Source organism: Heteronotia binoei, chromosome 9 (genome assembly GCF_032191835.1).
Source record: "Heteronotia binoei isolate CCM8104 ecotype False Entrance Well chromosome 9, APGP_CSIRO_Hbin_v1, whole genome shotgun sequence".
NCBI lineage: Eukaryota > Metazoa > Chordata > Lepidosauria > Squamata > Gekkonidae > Heteronotia > Heteronotia binoei.
The window spans coordinates 106,735,952-106,757,983 of NC_083231.1; the positions used below are offsets into that span (position 1 = coordinate 106,735,952).

At 47.9% G+C, this 22,032-nt stretch overlaps 1 protein-coding gene across 1 annotated transcript in view; it reads right to left on the reverse strand.

Annotated features, from left to right (window-relative positions):
• The window catches only part of CFAP299 (cilia and flagella associated protein 299), a 437,840-nt gene that overhangs the window by 394,003 nt on the left and 21,805 nt on the right, over positions 1 to 22,032 (reverse strand). The window contains exon 2 of the mRNA XM_060247141.1: positions 21,491 to 21,621. Coding sequence (XP_060103124.1) covers positions 21,491 to 21,621 — 131 coding nt within the window. The remainder of the gene's footprint in view (positions 1 to 21,490; positions 21,622 to 22,032) is intronic.

Sequence of the window (22,032 nt, forward strand, 5' to 3'; positions counted from 1 at the left end):
CCTCCATTATCTGAGAAGATCGGGCTTTCCTGGACTATCCAGGTCAGGGCCATAGAAAAACAGATCAAGAACCGAGGCATTTGGTTCAAGCAAACTGGAGAGAAAGGGGGTAGCCATGCCCACTCTCCTGTGCTAATGTGGTAGCAGCAGCTCATCTTTCTGCAAGGCACCATTCAAACAGGTGAGCTCTCAGCTGTAGTCTGACTGTCGTCCATTTTACCATCCCATTTTGCTGCATGGGAAAATGAGGCCTAGCGTGCTGAACTGCATGTTAGCGGATATTGTCAAAACTTATGTTCCTCTTCGTGGGAACTGCTGCCTACATCTTTTACTTGACAAAACGTGGGTTGAATTTGGGGCTCCTCTGCAGATCTTGCAAGAGAAACTATAATAATTACTTCGGGGTGTGTAACCACGTTAGCCTGTAGTAGCAGGACAAAATTAAAGTCCAATAGCATCTCAAAGGGGGAGGGGGAGGTGGCATGGTATAGCTGGGGGGTGGCCAAACTGCAGCTCAGGAGCCACGTGTGGCTCTTCTGCACATATTGTGTGGCTCTACAAGCCCCCTACTGCTCCATCAGCTGGCTCCTTAAGTCACTTCTCCAAGTCAGGCTAGCCAGAAGCTTGGGGAACGCATTTAAAGTTAAAGTTGCTTTCTTTCCACCTTTCCTTCCCTCTTCATGTATTTTCCTTCTTTTCTTCCTGCTCTCAAACATCTGTTTATTCTATGTGGCTCCAGGGCCAGCACGTGGGAGTTGGCGAACTAGGCGATTGCCTAGGGCGCCGGCTCCTGGCAAGGGTGGGAAGGGCAGGTGCCCCCTCCCCGGTCACATCATCCCTGAGCCTCCTGCTCATTTTTTCTCGGCTCTGAGGGATTGGAGGAGCTCCCCTGATCCCTCAGAGCCGTGAAAGAGTGCCGTTTCCCTTCCCCAGTGCGGAGGCGAAGGGCCAAGTGTTCTTTCGGCTCTGAGGGATCGGAGGAGGTCCCCCAATCCCTCAAGCCGAAAGAATAGTGTTTCCCTTCCCCAGGGGTGCTGGGGAAGGGAAGGGCTGAGTGATCTGGCCCCCTGGGCTTTTCCGCACCACAAGAAGGTTGAACGTGGGGGGGCGCCTTTGCATGGAGGGCTCCTCAAGAGGAGCCCTCCATGCAAACGGGGCCCAATTTGGGCCGGCTCTGGGGGCCCTTCCCCACTGGAAGGCGGAGCCTTGCCTGAGGCGGCAAAAACCCCAGTACTGGCCCTGTGTGGCTCTTACATTAAGAAAGTTATATTCCTAAGAGCCCCATGGTGCAGAGTGGTAAAGCTGCAGTACTGCAGTCTGAGCTCCCTGCTCACGACCTGAGTTCTATCCCGGCGGAAGCTGGGTTCAGGTTACCAGCTGCAGGTTGACTCAGCCTTCCATCCTTCCGAGGTTGGTAAAATGAGTACCCAGCTTGCTGGGGGGGAAGTGTAGATGACTGGGGAAGGCAATGGCAAACCACCCCGTAAAAAGTCTGCCACGAAAACGTTGTGAAAGCGACGTCACCCCAGAGTCGAAAACGACTGGTGCTTGCACAGGGGACTACCTTTTTCTTTTTTTATATTCCTATATAGCATCCACTTGCACCTGTTGGAATGGCCTTGGGTCAGCTATAGCTCTGGCAGAGGTTGTCCTCAGCTGCTGTGAGAGCCCTCTCAGCCCCATCCACCTCACAGTGTGTCTGTTGTGGGGGAGGAAGATAAAACAGATTGTGAGCTGCTCTAAGACTGAGATTCGGAGTGGAGGGCGGGATATAAATCCAATATCTTCTTCTTCTTAAACAAACTTTCCTAGGGCAAAAGTTTTTGTAAGGCAATGCTCACTTCTTCAGATACAAACAGCTACTATAAGCCTAGCAAATCATTGTCAGAGGTGTGTCAAGATTTAGTTTAGTTTAGTTTATTTATGATTTATATCCCGCCCTTCCCACCAAGTGGCTCAGGGCGGCTTACAGCATATAAAATCTAACATAAAAATATTAAATTTAAACATTAAAAAGCATACAGCAGTCTCATAAAACTACACTCAGTTTTCAGTTTCCAGTGCCAGTTAGTTATAGGCCAGCCGGAAGAGGACTGTCTTGCAGGCCCTGCGGAACTGGGCGATGTCCCGCAGGGCTCTCACCTCTTCCGGCACCTGGTTCCACCAGGATGGGGCCATTACAGAGAAGGCCCTGTCCCTGGTAGATTTCAGGCGGGCTTCTTTTGGCCCAGGGACAATGAGAAGGTTTTGGGTTTCCAATCTCAGTAATCTCTGGGGAACATGTGGGGAGAGACGGTCCCTCAGGTAGGCAGGTTCTACCTGATCCTACGCACGGTCCTACCCGATCCTACGCACGGGAGAAGGCTGAAGCCTATTTTAACAATTTACCCTGGGCTGTTGCTAAAACAGACTCCAAATGCAGAATAACATCTCAAGAGCAGCGCAGGTGGAAAGCTTTTTCTTCCGCTTTGGCTGATCCTTACTAACTTTTTAAGAATGCACCACAAAAAGAACCTGCAAAACATCACTGGAAGTGCACTCTGGTGGTTAACAAAATAGGAGCATTGCTGGCTTTATTTGTTTGGTTTCCAAAGAGACCGTACATAGAAATGCTAAAAGCAGATTATTAATATACCTAGGATACAGAATATGGTTGCGAGCTCCAGGTAGGCAGCAATCATGCCTTTTGACAAATCTAAGCCCCCCGTTTACAGGCAGAGATGTCCGATTGCCATATAAAATGGAGGCTAAAGTTTCAGATGAACTTGTGGCTGCAATCCTATGCACTCTTACTTGGGAATAAGCCCCTTTAGATACAGTGGACTCTACTTATGTGATAGCGGAGGGAGACATGTGGCAACCCAGGGCTTTTTTTGTAGCAGGAACTCCTTTGCGTATTAGGCCACACCCCCCTAATGCAGCCAATCCTCCAAGAGCTTACAGGGCTCTATTACTGGGCCTACTGTAAGCTCTTGGAAGATTGGCCACATCGAGGGGGTGTGGCCTAATATGTAAAGGTGTTCCTGCTACAAAAAAAGCCCTGCGGCAACCCAACACCAATAATCTATTCTAGAAGGGAACAGAGATCGGTCTGCCATCTTGGATCACTTTTACTCCAGTTTTCAGTCTTTATCAAATTGTATATTGGATTTTGTGTGAATATTTGTTTTATGGCATTATGCCCCTTATACATCGCCCAAAGCCCAGCAAAAGCTGGGATAGGGCAATTAACAAATAAAACAATAACAACAAGATCTCCTGCATCCAGTTTGCTGCACTGTATGAGGACCCATGGATTGGGGAGTACAGTAGGCCTCAGAAGAGGAACACAGCAGGAAATGTGTGAGCACCTCCTAAAACCTCACACTTTCTGAACTCCCCTTTTTCCCAGCTCACACTGGGACAGGAAGGAGTATGCACAGGTAAAATGCCATGAAGTCGCAGCTTAGCACAAGAGCTGGTTTGGTGTAGTGGGTAAGAGCTGCAGACTCTGATCTGGGGAACCAGGTTTGATTCCCCACTTCTTCTCCACGTGCATCCAGCTGGGTGATCTTGTCAGTCACAGCTCTCTCAGAGCTGTTCTCTCAAGAGCAGTTTTCAAAAGAGCTCTCAGCCCCAGCTACCTCACAACAGGGTGTCTGTTGTGTGTCGGGTTAGAGCGGATAAAAGGAAGTCCTTCTTCACCCAAAGGGTAATTAACACATGGAATTCACTGCCACAGGAGGTGGCGGTGGCTACAAGCATAGCTAGCTTCAAAAGGGAATTGGATAAACATATGGAGCAGAGGTCCATCATTGGCTATTAGCCACAGCGTATTGTTGGAACTCTCTGTCTGGGGCAGAGATGCTCTGTATTCTTGGTGCTTGGGAGGGGCAGTGGTGTGAGGACTTCTAGTGTCCTGGCCCCACTGATGGACCTCCTGATGGCACCTGGCTTTTTTGGCCACAGTGTGACACAGAGTGTTGGACTGGATGGGCCACTGGCCTGATCCAACATGGCTTCTCTTATGTTCTTCTGTGACACAGAGTGTTGGACTGGATGGGCCACTGGCCTGATCCAACATGGCTTCTCTTATGTTCTTAAGAAGGGAAGGAGACTGTAAGCTGCTCTGAGACTTTGAATGACGGGCAGGGTAAAGATTCAACTCTTCTTCTTACGGCGATCCCACAGGATTTTCAAGGCAAGAGATGCTGAGAGATGGTCTGCCATTGCCTGCCACTGCATAGTGACCCAGGACTTCCCAGGAGGTCTCCCATCCAAATGCTAACCAGGAATGGCCCTGCTTAGCTTCTAAGATCTGATGAGACTGGGCTAGCCTGAGCCATCCAGATCAGGGGAAGGGAAGCGAGGATAAAGTCACACCCACAAATGCTCTCAGAACCAAAGTCTGCGACCATATCAGAAACATGCTATGAAGCATTATGAAGCGCTGTGATAAGATTGCACAGATGAAATTGTCGAAACAGGCACTCGGAAAATTATAAAGACAGCCTGTTTTCCCCCTATTCGTTTTGACCGAACAGAAAAGGCAGCGGTTATTTCTGCACGAACCCTCAAAAGCATTTCAAAAGCTGCAAGGATCGATTGGTAAACATCCCTGAACCGGGTTTTTGAACACCTGCACCTCTGGAGTAGTAGTTAAGCTGTTTTGGAGGTTTGTTTGTACCCTTCTGCTGGATTTCCCCTAGGGAAGAGATTAAATTTATAACTGTGTCAGCGCCGCGTGAGCTGTTTTCTTGCTTCTCTCCCCCCCCCCCCCTCCGCCTTCTCTGGCATCCTCTCTACCTTTGGAATCCTTTGTGGGGGCAGGTGTATAAATAGAACGGCCTTCAATTAACAGCAGTCTTGCCTACCGCAGCTCTCCGATCGGGAGCCACGAGGCACCTGTGGTCATAAAACACTGAGAAAGATAATGCTCTGCATTTTCAGCGACAGGCCGCTTTGTTCCGCAGAACACTTCTTGAAATATTTCTCTATTTGGAGGGTTGCTTGCAAGAGGGTGGTACCAAAGAAGCCATTCGGTGGCCCGAGGAGCTGGTTTTGCAGTTAGTGCAAACACCGCACGCCAGAAGCCACCCAATGAAACCTTTTGGATGCCTGCAAGGCTGAGAATGTTTACAGCGCGGTTGTGGCAAGACCGCACCCACAATGCAATTCAGCCTAGGCTTGCCAATCTCCAAGTCCCAGCAGGGGTTCTCCTGCTTTCCCAGGCTCCTTCCCGCTCCTAGTCAGCTGGCCAGCAGGGGGAAGCTCCGCCCCCACAGCCACCATGTGCCTTTCCCCTTTGGAGTGCTAGGAGAAAGCTTGCAAAGGCTTCCTTTTTGAATGGTGTGTCTGTGTCTTTAAGGCTGAATGGGGGGGGGGTGAGCAGGTAGAACAACGTGGCTGCTGCAGCCCAGACCCTCCACTTGTTGTACAAGCTTTTCAGCGGTCGTTTGCATAGTAAAGGGAAAAATTTGAACCTTTGGTTTCCCTGTGTTACTGGAAGTTCAGCAACTCGTGAGTAAATTGCCCCAGTGAGACCACACGAGTGTGGAATTGCAAACTTTTATTTTTGCTTCTGTGTGTGTGTGTGAGAGAGAGAGGGAGGGGATTTGCAGCTGCTTGGGTGAGGAAATGAAGCCTGTATTCAGGGGAACTGCACTGCTGTGCTTTTATTTATTTATTTTAGGGAAAGTCTCCTGGCCCCACCCCCAAAGTCTCCAAGCCCCACCTCCAAAGTCCCCAGATATGATCTGAGTTAGACTTGGCAACCCTAATTCAGCCTGATGAGTCTCAGCTTCCTCCCCCCCAGTATAATAGCCCATGTGGCTAGCAAGCACACAGGCTAACTCATTGCAAAAGCTGATGAAGTATAACGGCAAAAGGTACCATCCATGTTCAGAGGCAGTTTACCTCTGACTTACGGGGGTGGGGCTGTCATCCCTGGATTGGGAAACACCAGGAGATTTTGAAGGTGAAGCCTGGAGAAGGTGGAGTTTGGGGGAAGGGGCCTCAGCAAAGTACAATACCATAGAGTCCACCTCCAGAGCAGCCATTCTCTTCAGGGGATCTGATCTCTGTAGTCTGAAGATCAGAAGTATCAGCGGGAGATCTCCAGGCCCCACCTGGAGGCTAAGTAAGCAACCAAAGTGAAACACAGATAAGGGTGGCAGAGATACAAAGCAAGGCTTCTGTGTATAAATAAGTCAATTTCTTAAGTTGCCCTTTCCCCTTGGTTCTATTTGCGTCACAGGAGACTGAACCTGCACCTTCTATGAAATTGACTTAAGAAAAAGGATATTGCCTCTGTGGACTTCTCTCTCTATATAAATATATATATAAATCATTTGCACATATAAAAGGAAGTACTTCTTCACCCAAAGGGTGATTAACATGTGGAATTCACTGCCACAGGAGATGGTGGCGGCTACAAGCATGGCCAGCTTCAAGAGGGGATTGGATAAAAATATGGAGCAGAGGTTCATCAGTGGCTATTAGCTACAGCATATTATTGGAACTCTCTGGGGCAGTGATGCTCTGTATTCTTGGTGCATGGGGGGGGGGCAAAGTGGAAGGGCTTCTAGCCGCACTTGTGAACCTCCTTTTTTTTTTTGCCACTATGTGAAACAGAGTGTTGGACTGGATGGACCACTGGCCTGATCCAACATGGCTTCTCTTATGTTCTTATTTGGTGTTTGGCTTTTTTCCTGCTGATGTTTCGTTTGCTATAAATATATTTTGATAAGGCCAGTTATATTTTTGTGTTAGCGTATTTTTGTGTTAGCGTAACTTTATTTGTGTTAGCTTTCAGAAGCACAATTGAGATTATACACGGAACCGTTGGAAAAAGCCTTGGAAAATAGCACTGGGAAAAGTGCAGAAAAGGGCAACTAGAATGATTAAAGGGTTGGAACACTTTCCCTATGAAGAAAGGTTAAAACACTTGGGGCTCTGTAGCTTGAAGAAATGTCCACTGAGGGGTGACATGATAGAGGTTTACAAGATTATACATGGGATAGAGAAGGTAGAGAAAGAAGTACTTTTCTCCCTTTATCACAATACAAGAACCCATGGACATTCAATGAAATTGCTGAGCAGTAGGGTTAGAACTGATAAAAGGAAGTACTTCTTCACCCAAAGGGTAATTAACACATGGAATTCACTGCCACAGGAGGTGGTGGCGGCTACAAGCATAGACAGCTTCAAGAGGAGATTGGATAAACCTATGGAGCAGAGATCCATCAGTGGCTATTAGGGTGTAGCGGTGGTAGGGTTTTTTTGTATTTGTGTGTGCTCGGTATCCCAAAGTGGTCACCCTGCTTAGCTTTCAAGATCTGATGAGATCAGGCTTGCCTGGGCTATCCAGGCCAGAGTGGTATTAGGGATACCTGGGTGTGGATCAGGCATTCCCTTCTGGCCCCCTGGCAGCTGATGTAATCAGGACTGGACATCTTTCCCACAGGTGAACCCCGTGGCTGGCAAGGATACAATAGGATACTTGTACTGCATAGATACAAAGGAAAAAGAGAGCCAGTGGGGTATAATGGTTGGGGCAGCCTAAGATCTAAGATGGGGTGACCAAACTGTGGCTCGGGAGCCACTTATGGCTCTTGCACACACACTGTGTGGCTCTCAAAGCCCCCACTGCCCCGTTAGCCAGATTCGATGAGGCATTTGTCTCTTTAAATCACTTCTCCAAGCCAAGCTGAACAGCGGCTTGGAGAATGCATTTAAAGGTAAAGTTGCTTTCTTTCCACCTCTCCTTCCCTTCACCCATCTATTAGCCTTCCTTCCTGCCTGTTTGCTCTCAAACATCTGACATCCATGCCTTGCGGCTCTCAAACATCTGAAGTTCATGTCTTGCAGCTCTCAAACCTCTGATGTTTATTACACGTGGCCCTTATGTTAAGCGAGTCCGGCCAGCCCTGTTCTAGGGGATGTGGGCTCCAATCCCTATTCTTCTGGAAAGCTTCTTGGGTCCCACAGCCTAACCTCTTTCGCAGGGGTGCTGGGGTCCGCCAGCCTCACCTCTTTGCACGATGGGCAGGGTAAACGAATGAGACACAGACAGAAAGAGACGGGAGCTCAAAGTAAAAAAAAGCAACCTTAGGAACGCAGACCTGTTGCTTACTGTTTCTGCAAACACAGAGAGGAATGACAGATGGGCTTGGCGCCTGTCCCTCACCTGGAAACCTAAGGGACAACAGCACGGACTGTTTTGGTTTGTTCTTCTGCATTTCAAATCACAGCTATCTTTAGCAAGACGTCTGGCGACAAAGATTAAGCACCATCTTCTTCCATAACCAGTGATCAAGGCAAGGGAATAATTAGGGCTGCTTTGTAAAGGGGGGGAAAAAAAAGTTACTTCCAGGCCAAGAACAAGCGGAACACGTTCTAGCGCCACAACATGGATTAACCTCCCCGTTTTTTGGAAAGCGTCATGCAACCGGCCCTATAGACATATCCGTGCGAGACCAAGAGCTTTGTCTCCCAGCCTTTGAATGTTATTACACCTAACTGAAAACGCCAGTGGAAAAAGCACTAGAGTGGGGGGACGAATCTGCCAAACCGCAGGCAGAACAAACAGTAACGGAAGAGACAGGTTTTAAGTAACACAACACATTCACTTTAGATCTGTTCAAGCGATCTGCTGTCAATAACAGCTTGAGGAAATGGGGCACGGAGCCATGGGGAAAAGCGGCAGCCTCATAACGGTGGGATGCTAGTGCTACAGGCGGGTCACTGACCCACTCCAGCTATATTCGGGGCAGCCAGCAGCCACTATGTTGGGCAGACGGACAGTGTTTTTAGATTTGGAGGAAAGGGTAATCCCAGAAGCATTCCGAAACAAAATGCAAGCAAACCTCCTTTACTTAAGTTCACCCACTCGTATCTGAAGAAGTGTGCATGCACATAAAAGTTTCGTTTTGGGGAGGGACTGTGGCTCAGTGGTAGAGCTTGGGAAGCAGAAGGTCCCAGGTTCCATCCCTGGCATCTCCAAAAAAGGGTCCAGGCAAATAGGTGTGAAAAACCTCAGCTTGAGACCCTGGAGAGCCGCTGCCAGTCTGAGAAGACAATACTGACTTTGATGGACCAAGGGTCTGATGCAGTATAAGGCAGCTTCATATGTTCATATGACTTTTAAAGCCTTACACGGCCTGGGACCAACATATCTATGGGATTGCCTCTCCCCATATGCCTCCCAGAGATCACTACAATCCAGTACACAACATCTGCTGACTGTCGCTGGCCCGGAGGACAACCGTCTTGCCTCAACCAGGGCCAGGGCCTTTTCAGCCTTGGCCCCAGCCTGGTGGAATCAGCTCCCTCTTGAGATTTGGGCCCCCACCGAATTGTTGTCCTTTCATAGGACTTGTAAGACACAGCTATTCCGCCAGGCCTATGGTTGAGGCAGCGGGCGTCCTACTCCATCGGCTGGCCCTATGTGGCCATCCATCTGTACTATGACACAAATTTATTTCATTCACTATCCTGGTTCATATAATATGTGCCCAGCTGAGCCGCCATTTTATAATCTGTTGTGATCTGTCTGGTTTTAATTGCCATTTTACACTGTTTTTAGAATGTTGTTATCTGCCCTGAGCCCATCCTTGGGAAAGGGCAGACTATAAATTACCTAAAATAAAAATAAACAAAATAATTCCCAGAATTAAACTATGATGGTCTTAAAGGTGCCACTGGACTCAAACTTTGTTCTGTTGGTCCAGACCAACAAAACTGTTGTTGCTGTTTTAATTTATGCATCACCTATTCCCTGCTGGTGCTACCCTCCTGAATCCTTCATTCACTTAGTAAATTTCCTTTTATCTGCCCACTAGCAGGATATACAATAACAGTACTGCACCAAGAATTACCGTACATCTGAATCATGCCAGATGAGATACAAGTGATATCATTTCATAGGTGATAAGAGTACTATTTTCTTGAGCATCAATGTTTTGGAAGGTCTGCTGCTCTCCAAACTAGTACAAGGGTGCTACACCAATACTAACCTCAAAAATAATTTACTACATGGAATATAGTAAAGGTAAAGGTTGTCCCTTGTGCAAGCACCAGTCGTTTCCGACTCTGGGGTGACATTACATCACGTTTTCACTGCAGACTTTTTTTTTTTACGGGGTGGTTTGCCATTGCCTTCCCCAGTCATCTACACTTCCCACCCCCCCACCCCCAGCAAGTTGGGTACTCATTTTACCAACCTCGGAAGGATGGAAGGCTGAGTTAACCTCGAGCCAGCTATCTGAACCCAGCTTCCGCCAGGATCGAACTCAGGTCGTGAGCAGAGCTTTGGACTGCAGTACTGCAGCTTTACCACTCTGCGCCACGGGCCTCCTCACATGGAATATAGGTCAGGCATAAATCCACCAGCCAGCATTAATGAAGTAAACACCAGCACAGAATAAAGGGAGCTAAGTTAAAAGTTATCAGAGCAGACCACTGCTCTGTCTAGAACAAGACAAAACAAAATTCTATCGATCTTTAAGGTGCTACCGGACTCTGATCTTGTTATGCTACTACAGATTTATGCAGGGGGGTTTTTTGTAGCAGGAACTCCTTTGCGTATTAGGCCACACCCTTCTTATGCAGCCAGTCCTCCAGGAGCTTACAGTGCTCTTCTTACAGGGCCTACTGAAAGCTCTTGGATGATTGGCTACATCAGGGGTGTGTGGCCTAATATGAAAAGGAGTTCCTCCTACAACACCCCCCCCCCCCTGGATTTATGTAGCTGCCCTTCTGAAGTTAGCACAGTACTGTGCTACTGTGACTGGCAGCAGCTCTCTTGGACCTCTCTGGAAATCTGCTATCCAAGACTATTTTGATTTCAGCATTGCTTGAAAAGACAAACTGCAGACAATAACACAATCATTGTTTTGATTGACTCAGATTCAGCAGGAGCTCATAGAAGCGCAGCTCCTGAACCTTTCTAAGGGTTCCCCTTCCTCCTCCCCACCTATCTTGTCCATTGAATAGTAGGTGCAGCTGCATAACAATCCCTGGCTTAGGAGAGCGGGCAGTCAGCCAGCCAGCCACCAGGAGCTTTGCCACACCCCCAGTAGCCCTCATTAACTCCTGGAGAAGCCCAAGCCACCCTTTTTCCACTTCTTATGTGATTTTGGGTGGCAGGTGGCTCACTGGCCTTTTGACTGGGAGGTGGGCAGTCAGGAGAACCCCAGGCAAGCGAGGCCTTCTTGGGTTGACTGGATCTCTAGCCAGCCCAAGCAGGCCTTGCTTGTCCGGGGCTCTCCTTTCTTGCGTCAGGTTGCTTTAGGCTGGTGGGGGAGCAGCATATGCTAATGAGCTCCACCACCTATTTTTCTACAAAACGACCCCTGCATAATAATGAATCAGACCAGAAGTCCATCAGGGTCGATCGAAGTCCAGCAAGGTCTGCTCAGACTGGCAACAACTCTCCAGAGTCTCAGTCTCTTTCATCTCATTTGCTGCCTAATGCCTTTTTTAAAAAAGCTGGAGATGCCAGGGATTGAACCTGGAACCTCCTGCATGCCAAGCAGATGCAGTACCACTGAGCCAAGGCCCCTTCATCCTCTGGTGCCTCAATTGCCTCTGGAACTGGCAGACATGCGAGAAAGAAGGACAAAGCACCATGAAGAAGGCCAGACTGGCTGACCCCCTGACCTTATTATTTAGCGAGGTCAACCTGCATCACACCCTTTTTACCAGTCGATCAAAAAGCCAAAGAACTTGGTGGGAGGCTGCTTCAAGACTGCGGCAAAGCACACGCAAATCATTCTGTACAAAAGAGAACTATTTTGCAATGCCTGTTTAAACAAATTTCCTTTTATTCCCAAGGCACTTCCACCAAACCGTACACAAATTTAAAAAGCAGGGAAGGAAAAGAGAAATATTTTAAAAACAAAAAAGCAAAAAACGGGAACAGGAGCAATTTATTCTTTCAAGGCCAAGGATGTTGATGATCACTGCCCATTTCCAGGTGCGAAAACATTGCTGCTAACGTAACAAATTCTGTTCCACTCAGCTACCCAAACACACCTGGCGCTTTTCAAAAAACCAACTTAATATTGTATTAAAAGTAAACATGTTAAGGACAAGAACATTTAGAGTCATCAGAAAGAGCTGCTGGCCTCCATATGTTATTGACGGGAAGGGCTTTTCTGCGAGTGTGTGTGTGTGTGTGTGTGCGTGCGCGCCCGCATGCATGACACGCTGCAAACTAAAATGCTTCCTGGGCTACCTAATGCAAAGGGCAAACCATTTCAACTGCACTGCCGATTTCTCCCCGGCTCTTTCTCACTTCGGAATCAGGAGTTACATCACAGGCTCTCCTCCAGAGGACAGTCAGGAAAGCAGAAGTGAACCATGGAAGCGTTCACATTTATTTATTGTTTAATGTACTTTATTTATAATCCACCTTTCTCAAGGCCGATTACATACACATCTGTACAGTCAACAAAATGGGGCATTCAATAGCCGGTGCATTCGGGTTTTAGAAGTCTGGAAGCACCTGAAAGAACTGGAGCACAGCAGAAGTATTCATGTGACACATTAAGGCAGGGGTGTCAAACATGCGCCCGGGGGTGTCAAATCAGGCCCCCAGAGGGCTCCTATCAGGCCCCCGAGCAACTGGCTGTCATCTGCTTCCTTCTCCCTCTCTCTTGCTTCCTTCTGCATCACAGCTTGCTTTGCAAGGCTTGCTCAATCGCATAGGAGCTACAGAGCAAAGCCTCTATTTTCCCCATTGGCTGAGGCTCCTCCATTGGTGAGGAATGGGGGGAGGGAGAGCTTGATTTGCTAGGCCCTCTCAATCGCACAGCAGAACTACTGATCCAAGCCTCTCTTCCTTCTATTGACTGAGGCTCTTCCCCATCCTGGTCCCCTGGGGAGAGAGGGAAAGAGCCAGAGCTTCCTTTACCCAGTTCCCTGGATCCCACTTGATTTTGATATCATCCATAACTTACCAACTTGGTCCCCAGTGGGGTGTACAGAAGTAAAGCAGCTCATTGATACTTTGAAGCCAGGGAAAGTCCCAGGCATTGACCTAATTCCACCAGAGCTATTTAAAATGAAGGCGGAATCGTGGGCCCCTGTTTTGGCAGCTTTGTTTACACAAATTGATCAATCAGGGAGAATCCCCAAGGCCTGGGGAGCAGCTATCATCATCCCCATATATAAAAAAGGTAACAAAGAAGATCCAAACAACTATAGGCCGATCAGCCTGTTAAGGGCAACAAGCAAGCTATATGCTAGACACCTTCTGTGGAAATTCAGAGACTGGCTTGAAAACAATTTTTGCCTAGGTGAGGAACAGGTTGGCTTCAGAGAACGTTGTGCCTTGTTGAACCACTGCATGCTGCTGGACCACTTGATTGTAAAATATTCCTCAAACTCAAGTGTGTCACTATATGCTGCATTTCTAGACCTGAAGTCAGCCTTTGGCTCCATCTCTAGGACCATCCTATGGGATAAATTAAAAGCCACCAACATTGACAGACGGTTGTTATTTCTTATTCAGGCCCTTTATGATCAAATAACCATCCGGATCAAATATTCCCATCAAGGATTTATACCCTGCCCTTCTATCTGAATCAGAGCGGCTTACAATCCCCCATATCATCTCCCCCCAACAACAGACACCCTGTGAGGTGGGTGGGGCTGAGAGGACTCTCACAGCAGCTGCCCTTTCAAGGACTGACCCAAGGCCATTCCAGCAGCTGCAAGTGGAGGAGTGGGGAATCAAACCCGGTTCTCCCAGATAAGAGTCCGCACACCAAACAGCCTAGACCTCCTGAAGGAACCACATGGGGTTACTTACAGCAGATGCTTGGATTATATATCCAAAGCTGTGAGAGCTAGAAACTTGGTTTATAAAGAGAGAAGGAGAGAGAATTCCAAAAGAAATGATCAGCATTCCAAATTTTGTGCCAGATACCTGATCACACACCTGCACTGCCACCCTAGGTGGATGCAAAATGCACAAAATACACAATGCTCCGAGCACAAAGCTGCACAGTCACAGAGTCATGCTCCAATCCTACGGTGATTTAAAATCTAAAGGTTTGCAAAGGCTTCATTTCTTATACAGCTCAGATGCCTCCGCTATCATTCATCTTCATCTCAGATTGTCCAGGAAAAGCCTGCCATCCGCACACAGGCACATGGATGCAAAAATTCTTTCCCATGAAGCCACTCATTTCAAAGAAGTCTCATTCTCCGCTGTCCTTGGGGGCTTGGCGATGCCTGTAACCCAGGCAACTGAAATCTCGAGAAACAGTGAGAATAATAAATGTCATTAGCAATGTTCCCTCTAAGCTGAGTTGGCGTGAGCTAGCTCACAGATTTTGAGCCTCCAGCTTACACATTTTCGTCTTAGCTCAGGAAGGATGACTGCAGAGCACACTAATTGATGCCGTAGCTCTCGACTTCAATGCCAGCAGCTCACAACTTTAATACCAGTGGCTTACAAAGTAGAATTTTTGTTCGCAAGACTCTGCAGCTTAGAGGGAACACTGGTCATTAGCTGGTGCTGTATTTTGGTGGGTGGATTTATGATGCCAAAACCAACAGCGAGGGGAGGGCAGGAGGAGGAGAAGCAGAAGAAGCAGAGGAAGAAAAAATTGGATTTATAGCCCACCCTTCACCGAGTTTCAGAGCAGCTTAGAATCTCCTTTCCCTTCCTCTCCCCCTCAACAGACAACCTGTGAGGCAGGTGGGGCTGAGAGAGCTCTTTTGAGAACTGCTCTTGAGAGAACAGCTCTAAGAGAGCTGTGACATACCCAAAGTCACCCAGCTGCTGCATGTGGAGGAGTGAGGAATCAAACCCGGTTCTCCAGATTAGAGTCCACCACTCTTAGCCACCACATCATCCTTTTCTTCCTCCTTCATGTTTCCTCTTTGGAGGCTTCAGTGCAGTGTAGTGGTGCAGCCAGTGTGGTTCAGCGGCTAAGAGTGAAGTACAAGCATCTGGGAGACCCAGGTTGGAATCCTCACACGTGCCATGGAAGCCTGCTGGGTGACCTTGGACCAATCACATTCTCTCAGCCTCACTTACCTTACAGAAGAAGAAGAAGAAGACTGCAGATTTATACCCCGCCCTTCTCTCTGAATCAGAGACTCAGCGCGGCTTACAATCTCTTCTATCTTCTCCTCCCACAACAGACCCTGTGAGATGGGTGGGGCTGAGAGGGCTCTCACAGAAGCTGCCCTTTCAAGGACAAGTCCTGAGATAGCTATGGTTGACCCAAGGCCATTCCAGCAGGTGCAAGTGGAGGAGTGGGGAATCAAACCCGGTTCTCCCAGATAAGAGTCTGCACACTTAACCACTACACCAAACTGGCTATCCTCAGGGTTATTCTGAGGATAAAATGAAGGCGAGGGGAATGATGTAAGCCCCTTTGGGTTTCCACTGGGGGGGGGGGAAAGCTGCGATACAAATGAATTAAATCAATAAATACATTCAGATATTTTGCTTATGGAAAAGACCTAAGACCATGTGCTGATTTCTGAAGCCCATTTCTGCCATTTGATTATCCGCATATTTGTGGTGCTCAGCAAGAAGTGCAGTCAGTAACTTTTTTTGTTAGTTATACCCTGCTTTTCTCCCCAATGGGGACTCAAAGGCTGTGATCACACACGCTATTAAATAATGCACTTTCAATCCACTTTCCAACTGGATTTTGCCAGTTCACGCAGTAAAATCCAGTTGGAAAGTACATTGAGAGTGGATTGCAAGTGCAGTATTTTAGTGTGTGTGATCACAGCCAAAGTGATTTACATCATTCTCCTCTCCTCAGTTTTATCCTCACAACAACCCTATAAGGTAAGCCAGGCTGCAACTGTGTGACCCGCCCGATGTCACCTGGTGAACTTCCATGGCTGAGTGGGAATTGGAATCTGGATCTCACTAAGACACTCATTCTGGGCGGGGTGCGTATCAAAGGCCAAGTCTAGATTGTCATTCAGAGCCAGAGAGAAGTGCCATTTGCTACTTCCTTTAGAAATTCAGATCTGGGAATCACAGAGCTAGATATCAGAGACTCCGTCTTAACATGTATGGGTGGATCAATCTGAATTGGCATCTTCCACTTGTCATAAAGGGGGGGGAGGGGAAGAGCATCTGTTTACGCTGATGATTGGCAGGTGGGAAGTGGACAGGCAAGTCCAAGCAAATGCAGCCTTGCTGGCAAAAGGCAGCCAGTGGAAAGCAATCGAAGGCTGCTGGGACGCAATCCATCTACTCTTGCCATTGAGCTCCCCGCCCACCTACTGCCCTGCCTTCAAACGCCCCCTGCTACAGCAGGCAGAAGGCAGAATTGATAGCAGCTCTGCAGCTTCAGGCACACGTTGACAAATCCAACGACTGGGCCAGTGGGCTATGGCGTTGCGCTTGTCAAAGCATTCTACACATGCCCTCAGTCTGCAAACATGACAGACACACCGTTTCAGGGCAGAGGCCCACATGTTTGGAAGCTGGGACCGGTCACCGTATGTTGTCACAATGCAATGCATGAAGAAGTTCGGAGATTTTGGGACTGTGATTATGACAGGGGTACTAAAAGAGTCAGCAGCAGTGTTACAGAGAGCTTGGGCTGTGCATATGACTAACGGGCCACATTCATAGCAGGTAGACCCCAGAAGCAATCTTTTTTAAAATAAAGAGGAAGTGGGGGGGGGAGAAGTGGGAGGAATAGGAGGACTTGGTTTTTATACCCTGCTTTTCACCAGTCAAAGGAGCCTAAGGCTGATTCCACACTCACCTTGCTCCACGCCAGGCTTCCGTTTCTCTCCGGAGCAAGCTAGCGATTTTGCACCAGCTGCTCTGCGCTGCCATTTGCTGCGCTGCAGCGTAAGCCTGAAAAAAACATGTTTATGCTGCGGTGCCACAAATCACAGGTTTTCCCTGCGCAAAATGGCGGTGCAGAGCGGCTGGTGCGAAATCGCTAGTTTGCTCCGGAGAGAAACGGAAGCCTGGTGCGGAGCAAGCTAGCGATCAATCAGCCTAAGAGTGTCTTACAATCTCCTTCCCTTCCTCTCCCTACAGCAGACACCCTGTGAGGTAGGTGGGGCTGAGAGAGCGCTAAGAAAACTGTGACTGACCCAAGGTCACCCAGCTGGCTGCATGTGGAATCGAACCCGGTTCTCCAGATCAGAGTCCACTGTTCTTAACCACTCCACCACGCTGGCTCTTGCTTTCTAATCTGGATACCGTGATTGGGAGTAGAAAATGTTCAGTACAGGGGGAAGAGGAAGAAGCCAAAGGCCGGCAGGCCACCTACTAGGCAACCGTGGCGGCAGCAGTGCATTCTTATAGCGCTGTGCCGCGGCAGCCCAAAGGTCCAGCTCTCCAACCACTTACGGCTTCATCCGAAGCTACGGCACAAGCCCCTCCCCGGCTCCCCACGGAGGTGCAAGCTCAGCCATGGGGTGGATCATGAAGAGCGGCGGCCGGCTCCCCGGGATCGATGCCTTAAGGACAAGCTGTCCTATGTAAAGTGACTTGGCAACCACACAGGCATCCATGGTTTTCAGAAAACGGCAACACAAATATCCAGGTGTTCTTCAGGCATGTAGAAAGATGCAGGAATGTTGACACAAGCCGCTGATTCACAAGTCCTGTGACAGGAAGAACCAGCGGAGGATCTCAGGTGTGTGGGTATTTAAAAAAAAAAAAACAGTGGAAATTTTTCAGATTAACTCCCTGCTGCACGCAAACCTTCTTACCCTGAACATCTAGTGACACCAGGGGGCCCGCTTTTGCCCCACCGTCGCTCGTTCCTTTGGCCCACTGGCTTGAGCTCTTCCCTGCCTCCCTTTAGCACCAGGGCTTCAATCCTTCTTTCGGCTCCTGAGCAGAAGTACAGATACCCCTGGGTCACCGGGAAGGCAAAATCCAAGTCCCGCCGCTTTGCCACCATGACGGAAGTGCCAGCCTGCTACAATGCCAAGGGCAGGCCTCATTTTGGGCAGGAGCTCACAGGAGCAGAGCTCCGGAACGTCTAAATTTTATTGTGCTTTTTCTTACTTACCTCTTCCCCTCCCGATACTTGCTTCCGGGCTCCATTGTTCAAACCCCCTGTGAGGATTTTGCTGAACTCTGCTTTCTAATATTTTTCTCCACACACACACAAAAAATGGGGAAATAACCGAAACATATCAAGCAGACAGATGGAAATCTTCCTCAGGCCACTGTGGCCACATAGGAGAAAGTCATTTTAAAAGTATGATGGGAGGAAGGTTTTATTATGACATATTTATTAAGACATACTTATTTATTATTATAATTTGAGAAGCATTTTAAGGGAGATGCTGAGCTGATAGAATTTAGTACACTTTCCGGTGATGTCCGGGGGGTGCGACATATGCAAATGAGTTGTGCTAATGAGCTCCAACAACTCTTTTTCTATGAAATGACCCCTGGCCAAGGGTTATTTCCAGCTCTGTGACATACTTCTGACTTATGGAGAATACTTCCGACTTAAGGAGAACCTATGGATTGTCTCCAAAATGTGCTATCATTAACAGCCTTGCAAACTGAGGGCTGTGGCTTCTTTGATTGAGTCCATCCATCTCGTGTTGGGTCTTCCTCTCTCCCTGCTGCCTCCAACTCTTCCTACCGTTATTGTCTTTTCCAGTGACTCTTGTCTTCTCACCAGGGGTGGAATTCCAGCAGGAGCTCCCTTGCACATTAGGCCACACACCCCTGATGTAGCCAATCCTTCAAGAGCTTACAAGGCTCTTTTTTGTAAGCTCTTGGAGGATTGGCTACATTGGGGGGGGGGGGTTGCCTAATATGCAAAGGAGCTTCTACTAGAATTCCACCCCTGCTTCTCATAATGTGACCAAAGTACAAGGACCTCAGTGTAGTCATTTCGCTTCTAGGGAGAGTTCAGGCTTGAGCTCAATCTTCGAGAACAAGGAGATTTGTGGAATATCTGACAAAGGGAGCTTTGACTCTCAAAAGCTTATACCCCAAACTCTTGTTAGTCTCTGAGGTGCTGATGAACTCGAATCCAGCTCTTCCACAGCAGACCAACATGGCTGCTTTCTGAAAGTGCAAAGTGTTCAGCCTTTGCTAGACAGGATGAGGGTTACTACAATTAACATGAAAGATACTTCTAGATCCAAGCTGGACCTTAGATGTTTCAGTAACATCAGATACAGGTTTGACTGCAGATGCTCAAGTGAGCTGAAAGATACTTAGCTGAAAGATACTTCTAGATTTATGTTTGACCTTAGATGTTTCAGTAACATCAGATACAGGTTTGACTGTAGATGCTCAAGTGAGCTGAAAGGTACTTAGCTGAAAGATACTTCTAGATTTATGTTTGACCTTAGATGTTTCAGTAACATCAGATACAGGTTTGACTGTAGATGCTCAAGTGAGCTGAAAGATACTTAGCTGAAAGATACTTCTAGATTTATGTTTGACCTTAGATGTTTCAGTAACATCAGATATAGGTTTGACTGTAGATGCTCAAGTGAGCTGAAAGGTACTTAGCTGAAAGATACTTCTAGATTTATGTTTGATCTTAGATGTTTCAGTAACATCAGATATAGGTTTGACTGTAGATGCTCAAGTGAGCTGAAAGATACTTAGCTGAAAGATACTTCTAGATCTAAGCTTGATCTTAGACGTTTCAGTAACATCAGATATAGGTTTGACTTCAGATGCTCAAGTGAGCTGAAAGGTACTTAGCTGAAAGATACTTCTAGGTCCAGGTTTGACCTTAGATACCCAAGTGACATCAGAGGCATCCAGGTATCTCTACCACCTACAGTCCCTCCTGGGGAGTGTTGGCCCTGCCCCTATTCACCATGCTTTGTTAATGTGCAAGTTGGATCACTGCTGGTGTTGTACAAGGGGCTTCATCTGAAGAGCCGCTGGAAACTTCAACGGGTTTAAAACATGGCAGCCAGGAATGTGTTGGGTATTGCAGTGGTGCTGAAGGGCTTTCATCCCCAGTATGTTTCTGGTGCCAGTCTTGGCCTATGAGGTTCTCATTGGCCTGAGACCAGGATATATCTGAAGGGCTGCCATCTCCCATACAAAACTGTTCATCGCCTCATCAAAGACTCTGCTGTGCTCCAAGAGCCCCAGCTACCAGCGGTTAAGCAAGCAGGTGGCAACCCAGGGGCTTCCCAGCGGCAGAACCTCAACTGTACAAGGGCACCCCCCCCCAAAAAAAAGACTTTTCCATGACATTTAAGTGACAAATTTAAAATTGTTTTCTTTGCTTGGCTGGGTCTCTGGCCAACTAGGAGGAGAAATCTTCTGTTGTTTTATTACTGCCGTTCACTGATTTCTCGTCCCTGCGCTTTAGCCTGCTGTTTTTACAAGACTTTTCTTTAGACTGTTCTTGCTTTCTAAAAACTGCCTCGATGGATCTAGCATGGTCAGACAGCATGGGTATATTTGGCAAAGGGGAGGTTTAAGAGAAATAAAAGGTGAGCAAAGGTGACATTCTTTCGTTGACACGGATATTAACAATACAGGAGCACCAGTCCTTCATGGCATTTGGCCATTCCTGCTAACACCTGCATTGCTGGTGATCAGGGCTTTTTTGTAGAAAAAGCCCAGCAGGAACTCATTTGCATATTAGGCGGCACATCCCTGATGCCGAGCCAGTCGGAACTGCATTCCTGGGCGTTCCTGCTTAAAAAGAAAAGCCCTGGCTGGTGATCCTATCACCATGGGGTGATCCTATAGCTGGCTTCAGGAGATACAGAGAGAAGTTCTTGCGTTCCAGACAGAGTCGGCAAAAGTAAGATGCACCCTCACTCTTCACCTCCCTCCACTATTTGTTAAGATGCAGATGTTCTCACAGTGTTCCTTTCGTTTTAGCAGGTCTGTTTCCACACAAGCCACTCTTACTGTTAAGACTGGCACAAGCAAAATCCCAGAATCACCTCAACCAGCTTTCCCAACACTTCTGAGAGACAAAACCAATTTTAATCCAGGAAGGAGAAAATGTGAGGCGTACTTGTGTCTCTGCATGAGTCACTGATCTGAGAGACAAGGAGGCAAGCCCGGATCACCAACTGATGGATCACCAACCAATGGCAAAGCCTGCCATGACTGGGTAATTGTGCTGCACCTCTGCAAACAGACAATCCAATCAAATTCGACACAGCAGAATTCCTCACCTCCAGGAGAAGCTAACTTGGAAGAAGAAAGTCCAGAGCTGCAACTCATGGACATAAACAACAGGAACCCTCCTTTGACGGCATGTTCTTTGAATGCCCACAAGCTTGACATTTATTTATTTCCATTTCCCCCATGCCACCCAAAATTCCTGCTGCAGCCCACACATCTGAAATACTCAGCAACACCAGGCGGAGGACACACATTTGAACTCATCGCTTTAAAGCCCCTCGTTATTCTGTCATCTTTTCACACTCTGATTTTAAACGCTCTCCTCGCTTGCATTTCGAGTCAGCTTTTAGTCCCCCGTTTTTTCCCCTAATCTCATTATATGGCTCATTAGCTCAGAGGCATACACACATCGCTTACTTTTGCTGGTGTCTGTCGGAGAGCCTGGAAACCTCAGCCGCTAATTTCCTGGCTATGAAGTCTTCCCTTTTCAGCACTTCTCCGCTTCCTCGGAAGCCCAGCTCCACCAGCTGGCGGGCCATTTCTTCATTCTGCAGAGAGAGAGAGAGAGAGAGAGAGACCACGGGGCGGGTCAGAGGAAAGAGGTAAGCTCTGAGCAGGGGCCATCATTCGAAACAGAAGCACAGCATGGTTCACTCAGGTTGGGCCTGCTCATATGTGTCTGCCATTGCTTTTTCTGTTTAAGCCTGTCTTGGGATTCATAGCCTTTCCTTCGTCTGACCAAAATCAGGGGAGGGATGGTGGCTCAGTGGTAGAGCATCTGCTTGGGAAGCAGAAGGTCCCAGGTTCAATCCCCGGCATCTTCAACTAAAAAGGGTCCAGGCAAGTAGGCGTGAAAAACCTCAGCTCGAAACCCTGGAGAGCTGCTGCCAGTCTGAGTAGACAATACTGACTTTAATGGAACGAGGGTCTGATTCGGTATAAGGCAGCTTCATATGTTC